Source organism: Carya illinoinensis, chromosome 12 (genome assembly GCF_018687715.1).
Source record: "Carya illinoinensis cultivar Pawnee chromosome 12, C.illinoinensisPawnee_v1, whole genome shotgun sequence".
NCBI classification, from domain to species: domain Eukaryota; kingdom Viridiplantae; phylum Streptophyta; class Magnoliopsida; order Fagales; family Juglandaceae; genus Carya; species Carya illinoinensis.
The window spans coordinates 27,805,661-27,827,278 of record NC_056763.1 but is presented as its reverse complement, the minus strand read 5'-3'; the positions used below and the strand labels follow the sequence as shown (position 1 = coordinate 27,827,278).

At 33.4% G+C, this 21,618-nt stretch overlaps 2 protein-coding genes across 17 annotated transcripts; both read left to right on the top strand.

Moving 5' to 3' along the window:
• The first annotated feature begins 5,786 nt into the window (after nucleotides 1-5,786).
• LOC122289927 (probable trehalose-phosphate phosphatase F) lies at nucleotides 5,787-13,130 on the top strand. Of its 16 annotated transcripts, none has more exons than XM_043097337.1 (16): nucleotides 5,787-5,926; nucleotides 6,068-7,398; nucleotides 8,203-8,313; nucleotides 8,821-8,906; nucleotides 9,007-9,519; nucleotides 9,628-9,768; nucleotides 9,869-9,940; nucleotides 10,028-10,156; nucleotides 10,293-10,349; nucleotides 10,436-10,537; nucleotides 10,633-10,710; nucleotides 10,839-10,908; nucleotides 11,005-11,075; nucleotides 11,206-11,298; nucleotides 11,430-11,525; nucleotides 12,834-13,130. In XM_043097337.1, exons 5-15 carry the CDS (start codon nucleotides 9,217-9,219, stop codon nucleotides 11,508-11,510), a joined length of 1,197 nt encoding a protein of 398 aa, XP_042953271.1. In that variant the 5' UTR covers nucleotides 5,787-5,926; nucleotides 6,068-7,398; nucleotides 8,203-8,313; nucleotides 8,821-8,906; nucleotides 9,007-9,216; the 3' UTR covers nucleotides 11,511-11,525; nucleotides 12,834-13,130. The 16 variants fall into 16 exon arrangements, with proteins under 16 accessions (XP_042953271.1, XP_042953283.1, XP_042953276.1 ...); XM_043097349.1 differs by lacking the exon at nucleotides 12,834-13,130 and having other exon boundaries at nucleotides 5,788-5,926; nucleotides 6,068-6,143; nucleotides 7,268-7,363; nucleotides 11,430-11,701; XM_043097342.1 differs by lacking the exon at nucleotides 12,834-13,130 and having other exon boundaries at nucleotides 5,788-5,926; nucleotides 6,068-6,143; nucleotides 7,268-7,398; nucleotides 11,430-11,701.
• A 2,558-nt stretch (nucleotides 13,131-15,688) lies between these two features.
• On the top strand, nucleotides 15,689-19,686 carry LOC122289607 (acid beta-fructofuranosidase-like). The gene is made up of 6 exons (XM_043096759.1): nucleotides 15,689-16,558; nucleotides 17,131-17,139; nucleotides 17,399-18,249; nucleotides 18,410-18,807; nucleotides 18,962-19,049; nucleotides 19,152-19,686. Exons 1-6 carry the CDS (start codon nucleotides 16,126-16,128, stop codon nucleotides 19,353-19,355), a joined length of 1,983 nt encoding a protein of 660 aa, XP_042952693.1. The 5' UTR covers nucleotides 15,689-16,125; the 3' UTR covers nucleotides 19,356-19,686.
• The last annotated feature ends 1,932 nt before the right edge of the window (nucleotides 19,687-21,618 follow it).

Below are 21,618 nucleotides of genomic sequence, written 5' to 3'. Positions count from 1 at the left end.
CGAATCTAGGATTAGGTCCACCTCGATCGTGACAGCTCGATCTAGATTTGCACTCGGTGCTGCGTGCTAATTAGTTGGCACGTACGTACCGGCATTAGACCAACGGGTAATTCAATGGACTTACCAAATAAAGAGCTGTATGAGTAATTTATTTTTACTTTTACTAATGTTATTTTTTCATTTTATCACATTTATTAATTCAATTAAAAGTAATTTAAAATTATAAAATTAATATAACAACATTTAAAACGAAAAACAAGAACGCTCTCTCTTTGGTGGACTTTCCTGAAACAGCCAGCACATCACCTTTTCTAATTTGAAAAAAGAAAAATATAATTATAAGTATAATTATATATTAATCTGTGTATTAATATAATGTGATTGGTTAAAAAATAGATTTTATTGAAAACAGAATTAATTTAAATTTTAAGTATGAATAAATCAGTATTAGTATACAGATTAATGCGTAACTATGCTTGTACGTAGCAAAACTCTTTGAAAAAAATCACTTTGTCGTCCGGGTGGTCCCAGTGGTACTGTTTTAATGTACCGCTCAGAAAAAAATTTTATTTAATAATTAAAAAATGAATTTTAAGTATATTAATATATTTTTTTTATTTAATAATTAAGAAAATAATTAAAAAATTAAAAAAATAAAATAAAATTTTACATTTTTTTTGTACTGGGCGGTAACCAGCGGTAAGGGTGAGTAGCCCCACCCTTCAAATTTTAATTAGGCAGGTCCTCGTCAGCTCCGACTATTTAATGTGAATAAAGTGACTTTATCATATTGCGTATGTCAGGGCCACATCATCTAGCGACTTTTGCTCGGAGTATGCACCAAAGGTCCGATTTGTTACGTTGTTGTTGGTTTTTTTCCCAAAGTATGTGGCCACGTCAGCGTGTAACATGAAACGATTTGACTTGTACTGGGCAAGGTGATGGGGTCAAACGTCATTGATCGTATTTACAAGCAACAAGGCTTTGCCTATCCGAGGTGGCTACACAGTCTGTACTGAGGTTGGGCAAAGTCGCTTTTGACCTTTTTCTTCAAACTTAATAATGGTTTCAGTTTCACGTTATATCAACTACTCATGTGATGACAATTCACGTCCCTTTAAATACATTTGTTTGTTTGTTTTGCGAGTGTGAGTCTTCAGCATAATCATTTTTTTTTTTTAAAAACCCCTCTCTCGAAAGCTTCAAAAGTATGAATGCTGAATTTCAAATTCAAGATGCCGGATTTATATGATGACTCCTGGCCTAAAGATTACCGTGCCACTCCTCGAGGCTTAGCTAGACCTGCCATTGTATAAGAGTGGATAATATTGGTTTTTCAAGGGAAGAGAGCAGCTAAACAGAAAACCTAACTTTGACTATCTAGCTATAGTTGCCGCCAAAAGAAAGAAAGGCTGATTATGAGTATTATTTTAGCTTTATTTTGAAATTTAAGTATTCAAGTACATTGTTATTTATATTATATATTAATTACGTAGACATTGCAGTACATGGGGTAGTAGCATCAGCATGTTTTCATTAAAAAAAGGTAGCTAGCATTGCATTAATGGTATCCCCCTGGATGTTTGGTTGATCCTTCCCGAGCTTAATCGCTGACAATCATTACCCACTAACATTATTTTTAATTGCTTTCAATCTTAGATATAGATTTTGTAGCTTTTTTTTTTTTTTTTTTTTTTTTTTTTTTTTTTTTTTTTTTTTTTTATGGACCCACAATCTCATGTTTTAATCTTTGATATCAAGAAAACATTTGTTTTCTTTTTTATTATTAAGTATTGACGAATCGATAACTATTTTTCGAAACTAACACCTTCCTCTAAAAATTAAGAACTCCAATTCATTCAGAACTTCGACATTTATGGGATGGAGTAGAAGCAAAATTCTCTATATATAGCTCGGATTTGTTACTAAGGCATTGAAAGAGAAATATATGGAATCATGTCAGTCATCCTTTTTTACATGGAAAAAAATGTCTCTTCATATGCTAATTAATGTGACATGATGGAACGTATATATATATAGAGTTTATATATATATATATATTCTGTTATATATATCTGCATGTAGATCAGTTGGCATATATCCTTGCCTTAGGCAGTGAAAATGTCTCCAAAAAAATGCCATTTCCAACATGAATAAATGTACGTTGAACGGCCATTTCTTGAAATCACAGGGTCATATTTAGCTTTTGTCTAATACTTTCGGAAGAAATTAAAAAAAAAAAAAAAAACTGTAGATTTCATTAGCATGAAGAGATTTATATATTCTAGTATTTCCACACACACAGATATATATTATACACATACGTACAAGTAAAGAATACTCGGGGGGTAAGAATTAGGCAAACTTTTGAAATGATCAAAATACTTTTGACTTTATATACATATACACGATGTCCAAAATAATGTTAAGTACTATTTAAACGGTAAAACGACAAGGAAATTAAGGGCAAATGCATCTCCCTAGCTAGCTTGTGATCTTCAAAGTCAAATTTTATGGTATCAACTAAAGGAATCAGAACCAACGAAAGAAATCTCCAATAACGATTTTGTTTTGTCCCGTACGTATTCCTCGTATCACGATCATTCTAATATTAATCCAGTAGTCGTAAAAATATATGGCATTATATGCATAATATGTTTTGCAATCACTTGTTGCTTTTGCCATTCGTCATCATGAATAGCGCTGGATACACTCATATTAATACATGCAAGCGTATACTACTTTTAAAAAATGGTAAGGTCCATAATTAAAAAAAAATTAAGTTTTGGTGTGAATATAATATTTATTTATTTTTTAAAAATGACCACGTGAGTACTTTTATGTACTGTAAGTTGTAACTATCATTTCTATAATCAATAATTAAAATGTCATAATATTACAAATTTAACCGCAATGATATTGACAGTAATCTTTTTGAACATGAATTTGGAGCATGCCCATTAATTCCTTCGTAGTAATTCAAATGCATTTACTAAAAAAAAAAGATATGATCGTCATGTTCACCATGCATTTTGTTCCACATAGATATGCCTAAAGTGGTCTACACTATTGCAATGTAGGAAACGCCTTAGTCTCACATCTAGGGGTGTAAGGAGTTTGGTCCTAACTAAATTTGGTCTGGACCGAAGTTGAAACTGGTCAGTTGGCAAAATACAAAAAAAATTAAAAAAATCATTGGGCCTGATCGACTGAATCAGACCAGAGTGATAGCTACCGGTCCAATCCAAAAAAATAATGGACGGAAAATTCCATAATCAGATCAATTTACACCTTTACTCACATCCCATATCGTTGTAGTGTTTGTAGGTATTTATATGCAAAGAAAGATGGTAATACCCATGCGTGAAAGTGATTGAAGGGTTTCTTTATTTATGTAATGAAAAATGTTAACGTGCTCTATGAATTTACTTTCTTATTTTGACCGTTCATATATTTAATTTTTTTCTCTATTTAATAGTTAAGAAAGTAATTTTTAGTATATTTTTTTTATCTTTTAAAAATATTTAAATATGTTAAAAAAATATAAAAAGGAAAAGAAGAAAAAATAAAAAGTAAATTTTATACCAATAGGCATACTCAATAATAAAAGCTGGGCGGCACATCAATAATAAAAGCTGGGCGGCACAATAACACCACGTAATATCCGAACCTAGAAAGTATGTACATACACTTAATTGCCTAATATGCTACAGCTTATATAATTTAGTTATCTCAATCAATGGACAACCCTTAATTCATTCATTTCTCACGGCTATATATATTGCCTTCTCAACACATGCAATATTTCACAAATTGGAAATATATATATATATTTATGAAAATAATAAAAATTCTTATTCAATATTACTATCAATTCTATCAGGAAACATCCTGGCTCGTAATTACTGTTAATTTAATTTTGATTATTCAAAAACTTCTAGATCCCGAGAGATTTCTACGTATAGAAAAAGATACACGAGTGGATCGAGGCTGGGGACATTGGAAATCTAGAAACTTTGACATGACTTTTTCGTATTTTCTTTTTCCTTTTCTGCAAAACATGCACCAGAAAAATATTAGAAAGCAACACAGCAACACATGAAGTCCTTGAGCACGCTACAAACACATGATTTATATTAATTTGGGTAATAGTATATACAATCATGGTATGTATAAATTTTGTATATTTAAAAAAAAAATTCACTACTCAGAAATGGGTTTTCATGCGAAATTTAAATTTATTATTTTTTTAAACATAACGCGTAGAATTTACACATCCTAAAATTATAAATATTATTTTTCTAAATTTTATCGAATTTTTCTGAAAGTCCCACCCAAGAAATAATCAACTAACCAACCAACCAATTTTAGGTGGTCGCCATCACTTTCCCTTTCAAATGGGAAACCAACCTCCTCGGAGAAATAATCAAATCAAGGCTTCTTCTCTTTTTAATCAAGTTTTTTTCAGCTCAAATAAACTATACACATAAAAAAAAATTTATGTCGCGTACAATTAATTTTATGTATTCTATTAATGTATTGATCAAAATAATTATTTTATATTAAAAAATAAAACAGTTAATTACATTAATAACATACATAAAAAATAATAAATTATAAGGATTAAAGAGAGACTTAAAAAAAAAAACCGTTTTATCAGATCCGATCGTGGGCTCCGTGACCTATCTCATCACAAGATTCGCGCGTCTCCAGCCGTTAAAAAGCACAACCGCTTTTACGCACGTGACGACCTTCTCGGACGGCACCATCCGCCGCCACGGTGAGCACCTGTCTTCCTTGAGTTATGTTTGGCAGAAAGAAAAAGAACTAGTAGAAAAGAAAACGAAAAGAGGAAGGGGGAAATATCCGCAGACATACACGTACTTGTTGCTTGACCAACGACTTCCACTCCAGATGCGAACGAAAATGACGCGAGCGCGAGATCCATCCGTCCGTCCTTGGATGGCCCATCCGACACGTGGCTACATTACACTGATACGATCCCAGATGTCACCATTGAAGTACTCACCCTAATGTAGGTGTCGTCCAAGGCACCTCTTTGATTGGGACCATGGGATCTGTAATTCTGTATACATATAGTATAAAATAAGTAATGCTATATAGTCTTAAAATGTAATGTTTATTTTATTTTAAAAGAAGTATAGATCATTAATTAAAAATGTTTTTTTTATATAAATTTTACATTTATCTAATTTTTTTAAAAAGAGTACGCAGATATCATAATATCATTTTTCTAATAAAATTACTACTTAAAAGTTTAAATTAAGGAAAAAGACTTTAATTCACATTATAATATTTAATTTACAAGAGATTTGTATTTTAAATTTCTCTCATAAATCAAGTTTTATTACGTCAATAACAAGAAATGTGTGCTTTAGACAACAGCTTAGAAATATAATTTTTTAAAAGTAAATTCACACGTAACTTGTTAAAATATATCATATAATTATAAAATATTTTTTTTAATAAAAAAGTATTTATATTAAGCCTAAATCTTGTCACTTTTGTAAGTTTTATAATTGTGAATTATACGTACCTACCATTTTTCTTCCATGTTATACAACTAATTGATTTGAGTAAATTATGGAAATTAGGGATTTCCTTTCATAATATCATAATATGGTAAGTAGCTAGCGGTCGTGTTTCCCAATCAACCAAGTATTTTTCTTATATATATATATATATAAACAACCAAGTTATTTGAAAAAAAAAAAAAAAAAAAAAAAAAACAACCAAGTTACCTTATTAAGCACGTCTTCTATTGGCCATCAAACTCTATAAATACGTATACTTCTCGCCTTCCATTTTCTTCCTTCCCTTTTGCCGTTTTCATATCATAGTTTTCGTTTCCCTTCTCTCTGTCTGAAATATTCTAGGGCTTTCAAGAGCTTTTCATATCTTTGAGGTAATTCTCTCAGCGCTTTTATGCACGAGTGAATCTGTTGGAATTATTTTTCCATAGTTTTGGGGTATATATACATGTGTGTGTGAGAGAGAGATTCCTAGTTTTTGTTGGTTCCAGATTCTGAATCTTTTTACCTTTCAGGTTTTCGATCTCCTCTTGCTTGGTCAGTAGGAGTTGAAAAGATTCCGCTACGTTTTTTGTATAGCTCTTGAATCAGGTACTACTTCTTCCGCCATTTTCGTTTCGTATTCGGGCAAAAGAATTCAGTTTTCTAATGTGATTGCGACGTATTTGAAATGCTGTTGGGATTTATGCCATAATATTCGATGCTTTTTGACGTTTTCATATGTTTTTGTTGGATCTTTGGCTTGGTCATTTAAAAAATGCGAGGTCGATCGATGAGCTTTCTATAGATTTAAAAGCGAGGCCTGTCTTGCTTTTGCAACAGAACGAGGAAAAAAAAATGATTTTTAACTTTCTTGAAGGTGCATGAAAGGTGTTAGGCAATTGGCCGCTTAAGTTTCATTGCCATTAATTTACTGCATACAGAGCATTTATGTTAGGCAATTCAGTTTGGTCAAGATTTTACATACTTTGTTCTGTTCGATAATTTTTCTTAATTACCCATCAATGCCTATAATTTTTAGTGCAGTAATTATTATTATTATTATTATTTTTTAACGTTCCTTTATAAAACGTAGGCGCGGAGCTGTATAAATTAAAGAAAGTGATGTGACAGCCCATTTGTTTTATTTTATTATGGATTCGTGTTCCGTCGGTAGCTGAAAACTAGGGAAAAACATCTTGAATCTTTTAAATGGCAACGTGTCCTCGTCAGTCGTCACTTTCCTTTTGTATATAACTCGCAGGAAGATCGGGCAATATGGAAGAGAGAAGTTCATAGCTAGCAACCCTTTGTTTGAGTATATGACTTTTGTTGTTCTATTGGCAGTTTTTAATGCTGTTTTTTTGTGACCGTGCCAAGAAGTTGCCATTAGCATTGACCGAGGATTCGAGGAAGAATAACATTAACATGCCATAACTTTGTGTCCAGATTTTTTTTTTTTTTTTAAATCTCTCTTCTTCTCCCTTCTCTGCTATATAATATTTTCCACCTTAATTGTTGTGGTTTAAGGTTTCGTTCGTCCCGATGAATGTGGTGTCTTATCCATGTTGGGGAAATAATTTATTTTTTCCTTTTATTAATTAAATCTGATGGATCAAGATTCCGACGTTAATTTGGCTATGCAGAATTTATTATTTCCTTGTAAATTTTTTAAAATACGATCAAATATTTAATGACGTGTTTATGCAAGGAGATGTCTTTCTATCTGAGATCAGCAGTGTAGACTGTTATAGATCTACGAGATAATTGTTCTTGTATGCTCAAAAGTAAGCCCACGTGGACCCGTGGAAATCTTGCTACTAGACAAATATGTGAGTCCAGCGATTATCATTTAAATCTGTTCCAGGTAAAGATGCATCCGCGAAATGGAACATTATAAATTAAATTTGGCACTGACTGCAGATCTGTTTTATCTGATGTTTGGAGATATTTATTATAGTTGGTTCTTGAAAAGTTGTTTTGAATAGATATATGGCCATGAAATGTGTTTTACTTTTAACTTGTTTATACGGATAAAGAGTATTAGATCTGATTAGGTCTTGTTTATTTTCACAATCGTTCTTATTTCATTTAATTATTATAATTTTTTAAAATTTTTATATAAAATAAAATAAATAATTTAATTTTTTTAAATTTTAAAAAAATATTTAAAAATATTTTATTCAATTTTCAACTTTTATCTCAACTCATTTCATCTATAAAAACAAAAGTGGCCATGTTTCAATGCTGATGTCTTGGGGAGCTCTAAATAGCGTGATATTTTGCCTCACAAAAACTGACCAAAGCATATATTTTGTTAAGAAGATTGGAGAAGACAAGCTGATTATTCATCAATTTTTTGGTGCCTCTCTCTCTCTCTCTCTCTCTCTCTCTCTTTCTCTGTGTGTCTATATATATATATTTTAAATTTCTTCCATGAAATTGGACGATACATCATCATGTTTTAACTGTTAGCCTCCTCCTCCGGTCGGGAATAGAACTCTTTTGATCTGCAGACGTTTATTATCGTCCTTTTGGTAGAAGTTATTTTCCGTGGAAAAATGTTGTAAAGGCAATGGTAGTTTTCCTCAAAAAATTTTGCTCGAATGGCATTTGAGTCTTTCAAACACGAAAGAGTACGTAGTAACTTTTTTTTTTTTTTTTTTGCCAGAAGTCGTAAATTGAGGTCTCTTAATACATTCACTTGACATTGCTTTCGTCCGGACTCCCGCGTGTACCATTTTCCCTGTCCAACCTTTTCCAATCCCCAAAACATATATAGGTACGCGTTGTCCCAATTTATTGAATACACATGTTATGTCCATAGCTTATATAGTTATATTGGTAGTTAGAATCTGTTTATCATGAGCTGAAGCCAGCTATTCATGTGTGTACAAAACTTTCAAGGTTATGCTATATCTGGACTGGAACATTTATTTAAAGGAGTTGCTTCTATCTTCGATTAATGTTTTGCTTTTTCTGCAATGGTTTTAACTTCAAAATCCTCAGTCTAGCTGTTACTCCTGCATTATCATTATTATTATTGTTGTTATTTTTCTCTTGGATTCTTTCGAGTCACACCTGACAAAATGTCAAAACTTTTCATGTTTCCAAGAGCATTGGTTTCTTAATACCTTCCAGTTTCAGTCATTAGAAAGTGGCTTATTTAAGTATGGATGCACTTGTAATTGTTAATAAAGGATATCGAATGAATTTATTTTTTGTCTGGTTACTTAATAGTTAATAATTCTGCTTACTTTTAATTAATGGCGTCATTTATCATCTGCAGGTAGATATCAGTTCTATCTCAAAAGATTAAGGGTGTAAATGATGTTCAGTCTCCTATAAATGCAGTGCAGCATTGAAAATGAGAAGGTACACATAGTTTGAACATGTTTTGTATTTGATCAGTAGGTTTCTTCCTCTCTGGCAACTATTTTTGTTTTTAGTATAATGCTTTTCATGTCATCAACAGTTTCCGGGAAGCTTATGCTTGATGGACTGCAAACCCAGCAGCTGTGACAAGAAGACGTTGAAGAGGTGGTTTTTCATAGACAAAAGAGTTGGGTAGAGAAATCTGGAATAAGGTGCACTTGATTCTGCATTTTGATTCACTGGCAATTGACACTGTACGCTTAGATTAACCCTTTTTGATCGCCCCTGAGTGCTAATTAATCTGGATCCAATGGACCTGAAGTCGAATCACGCTTCTCCTGTTTTAACCGATCCTGCACCCATAAACAAGTCAAGACTACGCATCCCTTCTGGTTTGTTGGCATTGTTGCCTCACTCACAGCCAGGAGCTTTGTTCTCCTCGAGCAAGTATGTAACTATTCCAAGGAAAAAGACCGGAATGATTAATGATGTTCGATCTAATGGTTGGCTGGATGCCATGAAATCCTCTTCACCCCCTCGGAAAAAGCTAATAAAAGATTTCAATGTCGAGGTTGCTTTAGACGATGCTGATATTGCTTATTGCTCCTGGATGGTATGCCTGCTTTTGGTGTCGTAAATTAAGTTGCCTGACACGCTTATTCTGCTATATATTGGTTCTAATACTTGATATGTTTTCCCCTGCCGCTTTCTGATTCTGCAGCTGAAGTATCCATCAGCACTCAATTCTTTTGAGCAAATTACAAATCGTGCCAAGAACAAGAAAATAGCAATCTTTTTAGACTATGATGGTACTCTTTCTCCAATAGTAGATGACCCTGATCGTGCCCTTATGTCTAATGATGTAATCTTTTCATGCTTATATTTGGTTTGAATAAATGTAGCCTTTCCCCTATTTTCCCTTTCCGTTCTGACTTTTATGATATCAAACGAACTGTTGTCAGATGCGTTCTGCTGTGAGAAATGTTTCGAAGTACTTTCCAACAGCAATCATCAGCGGAAGAAGCCGTGATAAGGTAGCTAAAGATCTTCTTATTGAAGAACCTGAAACTCGTGTATCTTCTGGATGCCATTAGAGTACTCTGATCCATTGCATCTTTCAGGTTTATGAGTTGATTGGACTCAAAGAACTCTGTTATGCTGGTAGTCATGGGATGGATATTATGGGCACTCTCAGTCACAGTCATATTTCTAATGACCATTCAAATTGTATTAAATCTAATGAAAAACAGGTAAAGAGCTGACACATCCTGTCATGACAATGCGCTCTGGTCCTAGTCCACAAAATATTTTCTAGAACTGGATCGATTTTCCTGTTGAAGTTTTTCCGCTGCTCTAAACTTATCTGTTATTATTTTTATTTGGTAGGGCAAGGACGTAAATCTCTTCCAGCCCGCTAGAGAGTTTTTACCTTTGATTGACGAGGTGCACCATCCCTTTTCATTTCTTATATCAATTTAGGCTTGACGTATCTTCAAATTTTACTGAATTCTTTATCTTTATTTATGCAGGTTTTTAGAACCCTCGTTGAGAAGACTAAAGGGATCCAAGGCGCAAAAGTTGAGAATCACAAGTTTTGTGCCTCTGTACATTACCGTAACGTAGATGAGATGGTGATGAATATTTTCGGTGCTTAATTTTACCAATTTTTCGTATACGTTCATAATTCACGATTTTAATTCAGTTCTTCATCGTTTTCTGACTTCAGAACTGGCCTACGATTGCACAATGTGTTCATGATATTCTAAAGGACTATCCCCGATTGCGATTAACCCATGGGCGGAAGGTAGTTTTGTTCAATCTTTCATGAACACCGATGTGTGTATATTTTCCCTATACACATCTATGTATGTGAAAGTTCATCACCATTTATCTAGTTAGATCTGTAAAGATTTAAGGTTTACATGTTGTCAGGTTTTAGAAATCCGTCCTGTGATTGACTGGAACAAAGGAAAAGCAGTTGAATTTCTGCTTGAATCTCTTGGTATTTGCTTCTTCTGTCTCATTTTTTCCGATGACAAAGATTTAGGATACAGTTTTTTCAAACATTTGTTTGTCAATGACTCGATGGATGCTGCAGGACTAACTAATAGGAATGATGTGCTTCCAATCTATATTGGAGATGATAGGACCGATGAAGATGCATTCAAGGTAGCACCGCTAGCGGTGACTGCATTTTATAGGGTTTTGTAATTATGAAAAGCCTGTAATTATGGTGTATATCATTACTCTTAACTATAATGGATTCTATAAAATTAATTTTTTTCTAATATTTCACAAGGTATTGCGGGAGGGTAATCGAGGCTATGGGATACTGGTATCTGCTGTCCCGAAAGAAACCAATGCATTCTACTCTCTCAAGAACCCTGATGAGGTTTACAACTTTGATCCGCATATCTTTGTAATTCATTTGATGTAACTCTTGGATTTCTGCATGTTATTTACTTATGTTTTCAGCGCCTGTTTGACATAGAAGAAACCTGTTAAAAAAATATATATATGCAGGTCTTGAAATTCCTCAACTCCCTGGTGACATGGAAGCACGACCAAACCAAGTCCGCTATTCGTCGGAGGAGCATAGAGTGATCTATTTATAGCAATGTTGGTATTTCTAATTGTTTTACTTCGTAATAAACCAAGGCTATTCGAGCCAGCTGAATTAGTTCAGATCTGAATTGACATTTTTGTATTTATTTTGTAAGTCCTTGTTGGCCAAAAGTGGTCTACTCCTGTTCACAGTTGTGCCCTTTAATTGAGTCGATTTATTTTTTTAAACAGTATCCAGGCTAATCTTGCATAGACCATCGATATGTAGTTTGGGTAATTTAAAGGAAAAATTCTCCAATCTAATAGCCTCTAGGGATTGTTTCACTCAAGAGAATTTGAATCATAAACCTGGAAGGAGCAACCTCCAAATTCAAAACTTTTACTACTTAAACCAACCCTAGGCTAAAATTGTTTAATTGAGTGATTATTTCATGTTGGATACCCATGGAATTCATTGTAGAATTTATTACATTTTTATGATTTCGAGATTCTTTGTGTAGCCTAGAAAAAATTATTGTACTCTTCAAAATAATAATGCTTATTGGATAAGCTCTAAATGCTTACATTATTGAGCTAAGCTGTATAAGGTTTATCTTAAAGAGTAATTCTATATATAGTCGTAAATATCACGCAATCGTTTTGAAAAAAAGTGAAATTCATTATTAAAAAATTAGTTATTTTTCACCTGGATTTTATATTTATTAACTTTTTTCAAAAAGATTATGGAGCGCTATCTACGATTGGATGTAGTATTACTCTAATCCTAAATTACTTTATTTAGGTATTATCTAAAAATTAATTATCCTAGAAATTTTTGTTCCTCTCACAAAAAGTCCAAGGGAGACAAATCTTTTTTTTTTTTTTTTCCCCCAAAAAGATGGAAATCTTCTCTTAATTCAAGGTCTTTAACGGTTGGTAAAATTTTGCCAAAGGCAAGGAGAACAATACAATTCTTTGACTTTTATATAAAAAGTAAGGTAGTTGCTGAGTCGTTGGCGGGCCACAACAGTCACCAAATGCATATCAGTTATGGACTCAAACCCAAATGTTATGGAGAACATCTGATGGGCTGGGAATAGTTTTGATTCTAAATGCTATACAACCGTATATTTCCATATATAACTCATCCGATACTTGTATTTAAACATATTATGAATAGCAATATTTGTGTGTTCAAAATTCAAATCAAAAGTAGTGTTCTATCTCTTTATGATATTAGAATTCAGGTTTATAAATAGTCTATGACCTAATAGTCTGTAGAAGAAACGCATTGTGGCTACTCTGACTCAACACCTAATGTGCAAGAGGTAGATGGTTAGAATTATCCCAATTCTAATCAGTTTTTTTTTATAATTCTTGCAGCAACTTTGCCTCAGAAGTAAAAATTGTTTGATTGGCTGGACTTGTACTTTTCTTCCGTGGCCTGTCTGTCTTCAGCCATGTCATGCTTGGGAATATAATAAAGCTAATTATTCAAAATTGGAGGTGAAGGGAAGGAGAAGTTTAAAGCAAGATCTGTTGGTATTATTCACTTTAAAATGTGAATGGTGGGTCCCTGATTTGAAGCCTTCTGGACACATTAATCATTCCACAACAAAGCCACGTCACTAGGCAAATTATGTGCATCTTCATGTACGACTTGTTCACATGTTTTGACATAACGCCAAAAAGAAAATCTTATACTTGAAAAGACTTTCGCGTAAAAATAAAACATGTAAAGCAATCTTTTTCTTTTCTTTTTTTTTTTTTTTTTTTTTTTTTTTTTTTTTTTTATGTAAGAAAAAAACATGTAAAGCAATTACCGAATGTGTTCATCGAATATTTTTGTACTACAGCATATGATGTATTTATGTCAACTGGATATAGAGATAATTTTGAAATAATCAGCAAAAATAAGTAATAAAATCGACAATCATACACATAGAATATCAAAATTTAAGTAGTTCGACTTAAATAAGCCTATGTCTATTAGTATGCGGTCAGTTTCAATAAATTCACTATCAAATAAAAGTAGAGTACAAGAGATCAATCATAAAAATTTTCAATCTTAAAATCTCAATACACTTAATGAACTATCAAAAATTTTTACAAAATGAGTTCTCTCACTTTTGACTTTACTATGTATTGGCCACACCTCTCAACATGTCTCATTTTATAAAAGATATGTTTATACATCCAACGACGTGAGAATTAAGTATTCTGAATATTTATTTGAGCAGAATGTCGAGTGAACAATATGTCTGAAGTTTGCTCGAATTGGCTATCAAGCTAATAATCTAGAATGGCATTTTCTCAACATAAATCAAGCCACAATTGCAACAATTTTATGTGGATTTGATAGGACAAATATGACAACCAAATATCACACCTCGATATAACATTCTTTAAAGAGTAATATTATTCCCCTTTCATTTTTTGTTTAACTACTATAATTTGATGACACATTTAAAAAAATGATAAATAGTATAGTTTATATCTCAAAATCACGGTTACATTGCGTGTTTGTATAAATAATATTCTACAAAATGTGATGTCGAATATTTTAAAAATAATAATAATAATCTAATTGGAATAGATGTAGATGTAATTTGATATCATGATTCCCATCCCTCTAGTTCCCTGGAGGAAATGCACGTGGAACATGATGCCAGACTATGGAGAGGCAGGTATGAGCAAGCAAATGGAGACTAATACAAAAGAAAGATTACGTTTTGGTCTGGTTTAGGTGGTTTGTTTTTATTAGTTTTGTCTTTGGTTAATAATGAGAAACAAGAGAGAAATTTATTAAGATATAACTTTCAAGATATATGACAAGGATTTGTATATTATTCAAATTCTTCTGTTCAACATTCTTATACCACATATCTGTTTATATAAATTTTTATTTTTTTCTTTAATAAGTATGTGATGTAGGGTTATTGAGTATAATTTTTTTTATTATTAATCTTGAGAGATAGCTCAGTTGAAATATGCCTTAGATTAGTTATCAGTTCGAGTCTTTCCAGAGTTATTGGAGTTTTACCTGATCGTTAATTTTAAAATTCTGTAAAATTAGTCGATATGTACACAAGTTGGTCCAGTCAAATACGGATATATAAAAAATATATATATTATTAATAGTCTTAAATGTTATTGGAACCATCCCTTGGGAGTGGACTCCTTCAAATTTATACATATAATTATCTTCGTTGAAAAGTTTGTGGAGCTAATTAAATAATCAAATAATGGAGCATTGTGGTAGAACATTAATGTTTCGTGTAAATGTTGTACTGTCTCAGGAGGTGGAGTTCTCGTTGCATGGTCATAACCATGTCTGTAATTTTCATGCTATAATTCTCCAATCGTGAGGTCTCCAATCTCCATCAATGAAATTTACTGTTGTCTCTGAAAAAAACCGCCAGCATGCAACATGATTTCATTTTAAATCATTTTTATTCACATGCCGTTTTTCATGTTGTCTTTTTGGCTCGTGTCCCCCGGCATTGGTTTCCCCAAAAATAATTAAAAGCTTTTATCCACGAGCTTGTTCATTCATTACTATCAGATTTGTTAGGAGAATTACTAGGCATAAAAATAGATTTTATAAAAATAAATTTATAAATAAATATAAATTTATAAAATCTGTTTAATTTATTTTATAATAAAATTAATTTCACAATCTAACGTATTATATCAAGTTTAAAATTTATATCAATTTATAGATTTATTTTTATATAATCTATTTGTATTTATTTGCTATATTAGTTAGCTTAAAATAGTATTCATATCTTGAATCTTATCAGGATTGATATGATTTTATAACAAGTTGATGTATTGTTAGCAAAATTTGAAATATATTGTTAGCACCGGACTTATAAATAGCAAAATTCGAAATATATTGTTACGAGTCAAAATTGTGGTCAATTGATGTTTTATAGCAAATTCCAAGTTCAAATTGAGGCAAGACGAGAAAGAACAGCAATCTAACCAGCATAACACGAGAAAGATCCGGGTCAAAGTTGTCAGTAACTGATGTTTGTATGGCAGATATGAGATAACCCAGCAGCTCTGCTCCAATTAAAATGACGAGATGGGAAGAACGGCTACGTAACATGCATGCTTAACATGTGACAAGGATTATTATAAGTTTTAATCCAGTGTTTTGATTTGAAGTCATAGCAGGAATTGGACCCAAAACTTTTCGAGCAAACGGATGTTGAGAGTTCAGCCATTTATGCCAAACCCAAAGCTTTAAATTCCATTGCCAATAAAAGCACCAAAACCCCAAATCCATGCCACAAAAAATAGTCACACATGAACGAAACTACGCTGTACACTTATATATGGAATGTTGCATCAATTCTAAGTTGTATTTTAATACAATTTAATATTTTATTATTATTCGATATTTTTTCATTTCTTTTAAATTATTCAAAACGTAAAAGAGTGATCAAAGACGCAGTTTCTGCTTTATTTCTTGCAAATCCCTCTCTCCGTCTCTCTCGCTCGCTCGCTGCTCAATAACATAGAGCTCATCCACAACTCCGCCATATGCGCAAAAGCGTTTCTATCCCCTGACAACTTGCGGGCTTTCCTCCATCTCCTTCTTCTCTTTAAGATCATTTTCTGGCTACACTTTCTGATCTCTTCTGTTAGTAAACACACATCAAGTACCATGTTGGAGTCCGACCCATCCCGTGACTTCTCAAAGCATGAGGACCCCTCCATCGCCGTCCCATGCTCGTACATTCCTCTTCCCGATGGACCCCACACCCGGGAATTAGCTTCGGCGAGGCGCATGCCACCCAAGAGGGCTATATTCAAGGTCTTTTCTGGGGTTTTGATTCTCGCTTTAGTCTTCGCCATTATCATCGGTGGTAGGAACTCAGATGTCCACGCAAATGGGAACGCGTTATTGGCTACATCGACATCATCGATGGCGTCGGAGCCGTTGCGGCCGGTGTCCCGTGGGGTATCCGCTGGCGTCTCGGAGAAAGCGAACCACGTATTTTCCGGCGTCGAAGTCGCTTCGTTTCCGTGGAACAATACCATGTTGTCATGGCAGAGGACTGCTTACCATTTCCAGCCGGAGAAGAATTGGATGAATGGTACGTTTTTTTTATTCTTTACAATTGTTCTCGTTCTATCCTTGCTTGCTTGTTAGTTTTACTTTTTTCTATTTGTCGTCAAAAAAGATGAAACCTTTTTTCCAAGTTCTGAACATAATCTCCACATAAATTCTATTTGAATTCTGTTAGTCGCAAAATGGAAACTTCAAAGATATCTGCATTACCGGGCCAGAACAAAGGAATAATGATTCAACTGAAAATATACAGAATGAATTAAAATTGTCTTCAGGCATGTAAAAGAGGATAGGCATTAACATACAAAATTCATATAGAATAGTGATGAAGGCATTCATACTGGGGAAAAGTGTGCGCAATTGGTTTGCAGAGTTACATGCTTTTCCACGTTTTCCGACGGTGTTGTTGCAACCACCTATATATGGCAATTAGAATGCCAAATATGTATTTTAAGCAAGTATATCTCACCGTATCGGTTGAATTATTCTGGTTGATTATTATTCTTATAAAATGCTTATCTTGTTCCCTTTTTTTCTCCTGGTTGCGCGCTTCAATTATGATGCTTTGATGGGGGAATCTGGTTTAATCTGCTGCAGATCCTAACGGTAAGACCCTTTTCTTTTCTTTTTTTGAAAAATTATTAAGTAGTAATAAGGATTGCGTGATACTTTTAATCTATCACAAACAACATGTCATGACATTAAAATTTTAATTTTTAATAGCATGACATTAAAGTATCACATGTCTATGACTACTTAATAATTATTTGCCTTTACCAAGGTCGTCGGATAATAGGCCGCCAGATGTCTTCTTTTTATTTCTTCTCTTTGCCGGATTGTTGACCAATACTAAACGCCTGTTCAGGCCCTATGTTCTACAAGGGATGGTACCACTTTTTTTACCAGTACAATCCTCATGGACCAGTGTGGGGTGACATAGTCTGGGGCCATGCTGCGTCCAAGGACCTGATCCATTGGCTTCATCTCCCTTTAGCAATGGTTCCCGATCAGTGGTATGATTTGAACGGTGTTTGGACTGGTTCTGCTACACTCCTTCCTGATGGCCGAATTATCATGCTTTACACTGGATCCACCAATGAATCCGTGCAGGTTCAAAATCTTGCATATCCCGCCAACCTATCTGATCCCCTCCTTGTAAACTGGGACAAGTACTCCGGCAACCCCGTTCTTCGCCCTCCACCGGGCATCGATTCGAAGGACTTCCGTGACCCGACAACGGCTTGGTATACATCAGATGGGAAATGGAACATTGCCATAGGGTCCAAGGTTAACAAAACAGGCATTACTTTGATCTACCACACTGAGGACTTCAAGAGCTACGAGCTTTTAGATGGGTTGCTGCATGCTGTCCCTGGCACTGGAATGTGGGAATGTGTGGACTTCTATCCTGTATCGAAGACATCTGGAAAAGGTTTGGACACGTCGGCTAATGGGCCTGAAGTGAAGCATGTATTCAAGACAAGTCTTGACAATGATAAGAACGATTATTATGCAATTGGGACTTATGATGAGAAGTCTGGCAGATGGGTTCCGGATAACCCAAAGATTGGTATTGAATTGAGGTATGACTATGGGATATTTTACGCTTCCAAGTCATTTTATGATCTACATAAGGGAAGGAGGGTTTTGTGGGGTTGGATTCACGAGTCTGATAGTGAAATAGCGGATGTGAAGAAGGGCTGGGCATCGGTTCAGGTATGTTGATTTCTTCCTACTTCTAGCCTCATGAGTCATAGATTATTATGTCCTTTCTTTAATAGTTAACAGAGCCAAAAGAAAAATCATCAGCTTGTGCATATCTCGCAAAATTCAATTTCCTTCAAAAGATTTTTATGTTTTTGTATTGATCATCCAGAGTATTCCAAGGACGGTGTTGCTTGATACAAAAACTGGTACTAATTTGCTTCAATGGCCGGTGGAGGAGGTAGACAATTTGAGGTTGACCAGCAGAGAGTTTGAAAGGGTGGAGGTCAAGGCAGGATCTGTTGTTCCACTAGATATTGATGCAGCCACACAGCTTGATATTTTCGCCGAGTTTGAGTTAGATAAGGAGGCTTTGGAGATGACAGCCCAAACCAATGTGGAGTTCAGCTGCAGCACCAGTGGTGGAGCTGCTGAACGGGGTGCACTGGGACCCTTTGGACTTCTTGTGCTTGCAGATGATAGCCTTTCCGAGCAAACTCCTGTGTATTTTTTTATTGCCAAAGGAATAGATGGCAATCTCAAAACTTTCTTCTGTGCGGATCAAACAAGGTATTCTAGTTCCGTTCTATTGTTTACTGAATAAGTGAAATATTTGTTAGTTTTTATGAAACATGACTTGCTTGTGTTCGAATCGCAAAAACCATTATTTTGGCTGCTCTGATAGGCCATCTTCGAACCACATACGTTAATTGTTTCCTTTCAGGTCTTCCGAGGCAACTGATGTTAATAAACAAATTTACGGGAGCTCTGTTCCAGTACTAAAAGATGAAAAATTGTCTGTGAGGTTACTGGTAAGTTGAACCTTGGTTTTAGTTACACATGAATGAAGAATACCTTGCCCGAATTATCTGTATCCATCAACTTAATACTGCATGGAAATTATGCTAATCCAGGTGGATCATTCAATAGTAGAAATCTTTGCTCAAGGTGGGAGAACATGCATCACATCGCGTGTTTATCCAACAAAGGCAATCTATGGGGCTGCTCGGCTATTTCTATTCAACAATGCTACTGAGGCCACTGTGACTTCCTCACTCAAGATATGGCAGATGAATTCTGCATTCATACGCCCCTTCCAGCCTGGCCAAGATGCTTAAATTGATTCAAGAAACAGAAGATGGTGATAAAAACAATAAGTGCTTCTTTGGCAATCTGCATAATGCATCAAAAGTACCAACTCCAATTATAGATGTAGGAACCTGTTGCGGCATGGCACAAGATTAATCACAACGAGCATCTGCAATTGCAATGAAGATTCGAGTTTGATGCCCTGTTTTGTAGGATTAGTTGTGAGTTTTCATAGGGGCATGGCTTTCATTCTTATCTCAATGTATTCTCCTTCAAGGCCTAACCATATATTTTTACCCATACGAGTGAAAAGAGTCAATTTCTTACATGAACAATGAAATGAAGAAACCCCATTTATCATGTGCTTGACTTCTGCCAGCGTTCCTTGTAGTTGCCGTTGCCAAATCCTGCAATTGATTACATTGTGTAAGCAGGAAATAATTATTTTGATAGAAAGAGTAACACAAGGTATAAAGTTATTTGTAAAAAAGTAGGTCTCACTAATAAATAATAATTTTTTTATAATTTTTTTAGGTGGAGTTCACTTTTTTACAAATGCTTGTCTATTTGGAGTTTATACGAATAATTTTTCTTTAATATTTTGAGAAATGATATTTATAGTCGTGGAGTGAGCAAACGTCGCGCAATCTCTTTAAAAAAATGAGGAATTACGAAACTTACATTAAAAAAAATTAATTTTTTAATTATTAATTTTTTTAAAAAACGATTATACGAAATTTACATACTCTATAACTATATATAGCATTAATTTAACTATTTTATTAGCAATCGAATCTTTATTTATCTTTTTCTCTTGGAACCCAATTATTTTTCTTTCTGTTTACACAACACATTGCACGTTGCAATCCAATCATCATGCAAGGAAAAAGGGCGACGCAATGGTCCCAATCAATTGGACGCGGTTAGATTTTATTGTTACTAAATAAAGAGTAATTAATCAATGATATATGTATAATTATATTTTTTATTTAATTATATAAGAAAAATTTTATTACATAAAAAAATTATCTTATAAAAAGATATTTTTTATTTAAATTATAATTATATAAATAATTGTAAAAAGTTCATATTTTAAAAGGTCGAGAAAACATAAGGGCATCGATTTGCATAAGGGAAGATGAGGCACATATAAATTTTTTTTTTTTAATAAAAAATCTTACCTAATATAAATTTTACAAATTGATATAATTTTATATAATAAATTAATAAAATTAATTTTACAAATTATATGGTACCATAAATAAAGGCAAATTATGTCATCCGCTTTATACAGAGGTGGAATTAATTGCACTGCATAATTGCCGCTTACTTCTACCATAGAATTTAAGGTTGATCTCATATAATTTATCATCGAATTTACATCCCAACATACACACTGATGGCATTCAAACCTAATCTATCTACTCTCACAAAAGCAAGAAATTATCGACATCTTTTAAACCATTATGTCTTAAGATTTTCGATAATATTTTTTTACAAATATAAATGAAATGTTATGTTTAGATAATTAAATTGACGAAATTAATCATTAATTTTCAATGATGTTTGAAAATATTTTTCATCTCATCTCATCGTATTTCATTGTCTTTCTAAATATTATTTAAATATAAATACTTTTAAACTAATCATTACAATTTTTTTAAAATTTTAAATAAAAAATTTTAATCAATTTGACGATTTTAAATTTTAAAATAAAAATATTCTAACAAAAATATTATTAAAATTAAAATTAAAATGCCTTACGTTACCCAAGAATCCCATGAATCAACATCTACTGATGGACTCCCAATTCTGTGCGCCTTCGTCTCCTTTGGTAACCAAATGGTTGGATATCGGAAGCGTAGAGAAAGGTATTGTTACTTCAAGGAGAGAGGAGAAGGCCACAAGCTACTAACTCACAAGAGGTGGGGGCGAAGAAAAGGATTAGGATTAGTATTAGTAAGATGAAAAAGATAAGAAAACATGTCCTTACTTTTGTTGCTTTTCTGTTCTCTTTTTTATTTTGCAACTATAATATATAATTTCAACGACAATTTAATCATTCTATAATTTAATTGTGTTTCAGTTATCAATTGAATTGTGTATATAATTATATATAGAAGATAAATGGTGTTTGCGGCTATATACAACTCTAAGTTATTCTTTAAAAAAAGATAAATTTAAAATTTATATATAAAAGTTATTTTTCTTAGTGGTGGACCCACTTTATTTCGAAGGAAAAATCAATTCTAGGAGTTGGGTGATATGCAACTTCAACGATAGATTTATGGT

What these genes read in the sequence shown, in the direction of transcription:
- LOC122289927 (XM_043097337.1), top strand. Translation starts at nt 9,217, where the DNA reads ATGGACCTGAAGTCGAATCACGCTTCTCCTGTTTTAACCGATCCTGCA. An exon ending in TTAAATCTAATGAAAAACAG is followed by an intron (nt 10,157 to 10,292) that starts GTAAAGAGCTGA and finishes TTTATTTGGTAG; the next exon opens with GGCAAGGACGTAAATCTCTT. An exon ending in TTTTACCTTTGATTGACGAG is followed by an intron (nt 10,350 to 10,435) that starts GTGCACCATCCC and finishes TTATTTATGCAG; the next exon opens with GTTTTTAGAACCCTCGTTGA.
- LOC122289607 (XM_043096759.1), top strand. Translation starts at nt 16,126, where the DNA reads ATGTTGGAGTCCGACCCATCCCGTGACTTCTCAAAGCATGAGGACCCC. An exon ending in TTCTGTGCGGATCAAACAAG is followed by an intron (nt 18,808 to 18,961) that starts GTATTCTAGTTC and finishes GTTTCCTTTCAG; the next exon opens with GTCTTCCGAGGCAACTGATG. An exon ending in AATTGTCTGTGAGGTTACTG is followed by an intron (nt 19,050 to 19,151) that starts GTAAGTTGAACC and finishes ATGCTAATCCAG; the next exon opens with GTGGATCATTCAATAGTAGA.